Below are 5,390 nucleotides of genomic sequence, written 5' to 3' on the forward strand. Positions count from 1 at the left end.
ATAAAAGGTGTACTGTTCATTCAAATTTGCAATGAATTATTTTCTTTCCCCTCCCTAGACTGGTGAAGCCCATGGAGCAGAAACAAAGGGACATTTTGTTTTTGCATCACACCTGTATAAAGAAGAATCTTTGATAAAAAATGAGAAATTGTATCGTCAAAATATAAAATGTACTTTTTTGTTTCTGATTGATTATAGTCATTGTAGGACTCGTTTTAATGAAAAAAGGAGAAAAAAAAATTTTTTTTTTCATGTATTAGTCTTTAAACACATGCATGCAGTGAACAGTCCTTATTAACCTGTGTAATAGTTAACTGTTTTCATCTTTCTTTTGTATCAAATCTACAAATTAAAAAAAGTGTTTCTGTTCATTGTACCATCTGTCTATTGAGGAACTTGTAAAATATTTTGTATATAGTCATTTGATAACAGGAGACATTAAAATGAACAGGTCTGAGTTACTGTCTTGCACACAGGCTAAGACTGCAGTAATAGGCAGCACACATGAATGACCTAATTTGAGAACAAAAGTGCATTTTTATGCAAGTAAATAGTTATTTATAGTATAATTAATTTGACTTAAAGGGTAGACGTGTGTAGTGGTAGCACAACAGCAATGAATAGTTAAACAAGGTTTATCAGTTTTATTTAAAAAAGTTTTATTGAATAGGTTTCCTAAAATAATACAAATTTTCCCTGCATGTTATCCGGTGTCACACATTACACAAATGTTTCCTAGCCATTTCCCAGTTATTTTTCCAGTGGAGCATAATTCAACAATTTCTCAATAAGATCCACGTGAGAGAGAAGCATCCTCCGACAGCAGTACCTCTTCAGGCCCAGGGCATCGAGTGCATCACTAAAGATGGAGACATTAAGTAATGTTAGTGTCCAATAGCACACAATTATGAGGGGAGATGCCTTAATGGTCTCAGATTAAAATAATTTATACTATTTAGTCTTAAAATGAATCAACATTTTAAAACAATTTAGTTTAAGGTGTTTTTTAAATAAAAAAATATAACATGACACAACAGGAACTACAAAAAAAATTACAATGCAGAACATTAACACCAGTTAACTCACCCTTCAGTATACTCAGCCTGAAGTAAACCAAGGTAGGCTTCCCATTTGTTTCCCACAATCTTCCCACAAGTGAAGCACCTCACGGGGATTATCATTGTTAGACACCTGAAAGAGACACAAAAATAAATAAATTAACGTCATTTAAATTAACGTCATTTTCTGAGGTATGATATGTCTTGGTTATTCAATAAAGTGTCTCAGTTTACCAAACAGGTTGACGAATATTAACTACGTGATGTAAACGTTTGTTTAGCTAGCATCCATAGAGCTGTGTTGTCTAGCCGTTAGCCTAGACCGGACGAAGACTTTCTCTCTTATCTTTATACTTCATGTTCCATGAATGATGTCACGGCTGATAAGATACTAAATATTGATATCTACGTGACATACCACAACACCCTAGAGTATATTATGTTAAAGCTAGCCTATTATGCCACATGAACTAGCATACAGCTAATTCTGGTAGCCGTAACATCCTTCCAAGATACGAGTTCACTCATTTTTTTTAGTCAACTCAAAACGCACAAACAAAAATAATACATTGTATTCACTTACAATTCCCAGCCTCGTTAGTATGTTACAGAAAAACTATAATTATCTGGGAGAAAACAATCTCAACACGCCGCGATAGTTATCCTTTCGCTCGCCGTAGCAACGACTTCCGGTCTGATTCGCCAAAATAAAAGCGCAAGTTTTTTCTTTGTCCCCGCTAACCCCTCCCATGACGGCCTAAATTAGTCAGACGTGTAAAAAAATAGAGCTTGGAATTAATTCTCAATGGTATAAATATAATGCGCAGTGCAATAAAAATAGACCCCACATTTAATCAGAATCACAATTTAGTCATTCATTTATAAAATAAGCAGCTCCATTGTGTATGACATTTCTAGAACTGCATTCAGTTTGGTTAACCCAAATATCCCTCCTGAGAGACAGATAGCCAACGCCACGTCAGCAGATAATGGTTTTGTGGGTCAGTACAAATATTAAATATGCAGAGAAAATAACCACATGCCACACATTAAACAATGTATTATCATTTAATATCATTAAATCAATTGCTTTTAGGTACTGGTAATAAGGTAAAACCGTGTATCCAAATGTCAGGAAATGTATCCATCAAAACTGGCAAATCTAGATGAACATTAACCTTTACAGACAGGACAAATCAGTCACACCAATTCACTTGAATGATCAAAAATACTCACTTTGGCTGGTTCACTGTCTTTAATAAGCTTGAATTTTAATCTCTTTCTTTTTACATTTAAGTGATTGAGGTTGGAGAGAAGGGTGCAGAAGGAAGATATGATCAAATAATAAAAATATTTATAAATGTATATTATATCCATCATTATCATTACAGTCACCATGATAAATATCATTGCCATCGGTAATATCATACAGTAACACATCATCTATGTAATTTAATTTGCTACAGCACATATGCTAAATGAGGAGTCCTACCTGAATTATTGCATTTATACGCTGTTGAAATTATGAAAATAGGAATTTACATTTATTTGTATTTTTTTCTTTGAGTACACTGTTTTGTACAATGTAAGGTGAAATTTATTTTTGTGTTGGCATACTATCTTTTGGACATGATAAGGGAAGTTGATTGTTGGATGCTCATATATTTTTGGTCGGAAATGTGTTGAAATTACACATGCTGTGTGTCTGAGCTATCTTTCTACTTTGAAACGAGGGGCACAAGTTGAACATGTCTGCAGTTGCACAGGTGAGTTTGTGCACAGATAGCATTTTTGACAGATTTCTCCCCCGCTTTGAGTGAAAAATGACATGAAAAGAATTTCTACTTTCTATTATTATGCTTCTAGAACTGCAAGTTATTTTCATGACTTTTTTTAGGTTAATGATAAAACACAAAATGAGCGGTGTAAAGACAAAACGGCATTGACATCAAACTGATACAGCAAGACTAATCAGCTTGTGTTAATAGTAAAATGTAAGAAGTAAACAGAGAAAACTACTATTGTTGGTGTTTAGCAAGATTTGAGTGTTTTTTACTTTTATTTTTTCATCTTTTTAGATTATGGGATTTTAGCTGTTCCTCTGTACATTCTGGTTATTTGCCTAAAAGCAATACATTAAAGGGAATATGTTAAGAATAGGATAAATTACACCACTGAATTAAACCAAAAACACTGGCCTGTATGTTTGGGTGAAAACACTGAATAAGGTCATTGTTTGTAGACAAAAACAAGCAGCAATAAGTCAGTTTGCCACATTTTGATTGTGTTAAATGCAGATTATTTAGCAAATTCTCACTCAAAGTGGACAAAATCCACACCTTTAATAGTGGCTACAGTCTACTAAAATGAATGAATCAGTGTTGGGTCATCCAACTTCTACCAGAACACATGCTCGTAGTTAACCTCAACATTACTGAATATAAATCTTCCTGGGTAGATGTTTTCACTGTGCAGCTGTTCTTTTACCTGCTCTTTCAATTCTGTTTTTTTTATCTAAAAGTAAGATAAAGACCTAGAACTGTGATTTCCCAAGAACATTATGAATACAGTATTTAGATTTTCAACACCTTTAAGCAATGTGAACTACGCTTATTCTTTTGGTGCAAGAAAGCGCAAATATTGCAAATTCATGTTGATATTTGTGAAGGTGATCAAAATAAAATAAAGCAGATACAGCTACATTTAGAAAGCTTAGGCTGTCAAACTGTAACGTGTGCTTCTTTTTTTCTTTCTTCCTATATTGTTTTTCTAAATTAAATACTTACATTTCTTATACAGTGTTGCAACCTCATGCATATACTGAGTATAATTATGCTCCATGTACAGCTTTCATAAAGATTTACCGTAAATGGGTTACTACAAATGAGAGCAGGCAAAAAAAAAAGTGTCTCACTTTTGCCCATCTAAACCGGAATAGTCTGTGAACCAGTTAATGCTATTTTATTATAATTTGGTTTTATTTTCTTCTTGCCAGCAGCAACACCCCCAGCAAGATGGCTCCTGCAGCGATAACAGCACCACCTATGAGAAACGGTTTGAGGTGTTCCAGAGAGTCTGTGCCAGAGGCCACAGCCTCATCCTCTGCTGCTGCTGATTCAGCTCCTCCATCCTTGGAAAAGGMGGGATTCGCAGGCTCGGGGGCTGCAGGGGTAGGTTCGGTCTTGCGTGGTGCGGCTGGCTCCTTCTTCTCTGCTTTAGATGCTGCCTTGGGCGCCGGAGCCCCGGACTTGGCCTTAGCTTCCATAGACTCAGACAAGGACACAGGTGTGGTCTGGTCAGGAGGAGTCTTTATAAGATCAGCTTTGTGCTGCTTCACTGAGAGAGAGAGAGAGAAAAAAGGCAGACACGGCCAGATTATCCTTCTAATTTAAGATCCTTCATCATATTATCTGCTCTGATGAGCATAACCAGACTGAAATATGAACGAGGCCCTGATATTCATCTGTTTGATAGAGCAGTGAAGCAGTAGAGCCTTAACTGTGACCTTGGAACAAGATGACATTGATGTGAGCTCTCCAATGCTCAAGAGGGACGTGAAAATGTTTATTTTGGTCACAGCTGCTGTGACATAATCACAAGATGAAGGAATATTCACATCCAGAGCAGCTTGCTGTGTAACCCATTTTTATGGCACAATCAAGCAATTTAGAAATGAAGTCTGGAGCTGCAGAGCTTACTGACAAGAAATATTTAAATCTTTTCTTTCACCTCAATGCAAGACTAGGCTAGATGGAAAAAATAAAGATTTAATCAATTTCTGTACCTTGCATTCTGTGCACCTACTATAAAAGCTGCTAAATCATATGTGCTACTATGGATGGCAAAATGGAGGAGAGAACATGACTGTGGTGAAAAGAAAAGCAACAAAAACAGGGTTAATGAGGAGGAATAAATTCTGCATAAAATGTGTGGATCATAGCATCCTGAATGTTACAAAATGTAGGCTGCAGAAATATTTACTGAAATGTCTCCCATTAAATCTCACCCTGAAATGATAAAAGAAAAGAAAATCTGGATATTGTTTACCTTTCCCGACACCTCTGTAGAGAATCGAAGAATAATAGATGGAGATGGAGTCAGAGCTGTCTCTGGAAGTTGGAAATGTCCTTTAATATTGGAAAATGAGAGACAGCGGAGAGATGGAGGGCACTGAAAACAGGAGGGAGGAGAACGAGAAGAAGAGGAGGAGAGACAGGACCGTACCATCTGGAGATCTGAGGAGGGGGAGTCTGTTTCTGGATTCTTTTCATCTCATGCTTGTTTGGTTACAGTAAGGATTGTCACATATATTGGATTGAGTATGTATATATA

At 36.1% G+C, this 5,390-nt stretch overlaps 2 protein-coding genes across 2 annotated transcripts in view; one reads left to right on the top strand and one right to left on the bottom strand.

Annotated features, from left to right (window-relative positions):
- The window catches only part of LOC106530739 (cleavage and polyadenylation specificity factor subunit 7), a 10,094-nt gene extending 9,718 nt beyond the window's left edge, over nt 1-376 (top strand). Inside the window, exon 9 of the mRNA XM_014026431.1 lies at nt 59-376. The gene's annotated coding sequence lies outside the window, so the exon portion shown is untranslated. The remainder of the gene's footprint in view (nt 1-58) is intronic.
- A 258-nt stretch (nt 377-634) lies between these two features.
- polr2l (RNA polymerase II, I and III subunit L) lies at nt 635-1,795 on the bottom strand. Its single transcript, XM_014026454.1, has 3 exons — nt 1,642-1,795; nt 1,087-1,191; nt 635-859 (listed from the first exon to the last, which is right to left on the bottom strand). Exons 2-3 carry the CDS (start codon nt 1,179-1,181, stop codon nt 751-753), a joined length of 204 nt encoding a protein of 67 aa, XP_013881908.1. The 5' UTR covers nt 1,182-1,191; nt 1,642-1,795; the 3' UTR covers nt 635-750.
- Between the last annotated feature and the right edge of the window lie 3,595 nt (nt 1,796-5,390).

This window comes from Austrofundulus limnaeus, unplaced genomic scaffold (genome assembly GCF_001266775.1).
Source record: "Austrofundulus limnaeus strain Quisiro unplaced genomic scaffold, Austrofundulus_limnaeus-1.0 Scaffold5, whole genome shotgun sequence".
Lineage (NCBI taxonomy): Eukaryota > Metazoa > Chordata > Actinopteri > Cyprinodontiformes > Rivulidae > Austrofundulus > Austrofundulus limnaeus.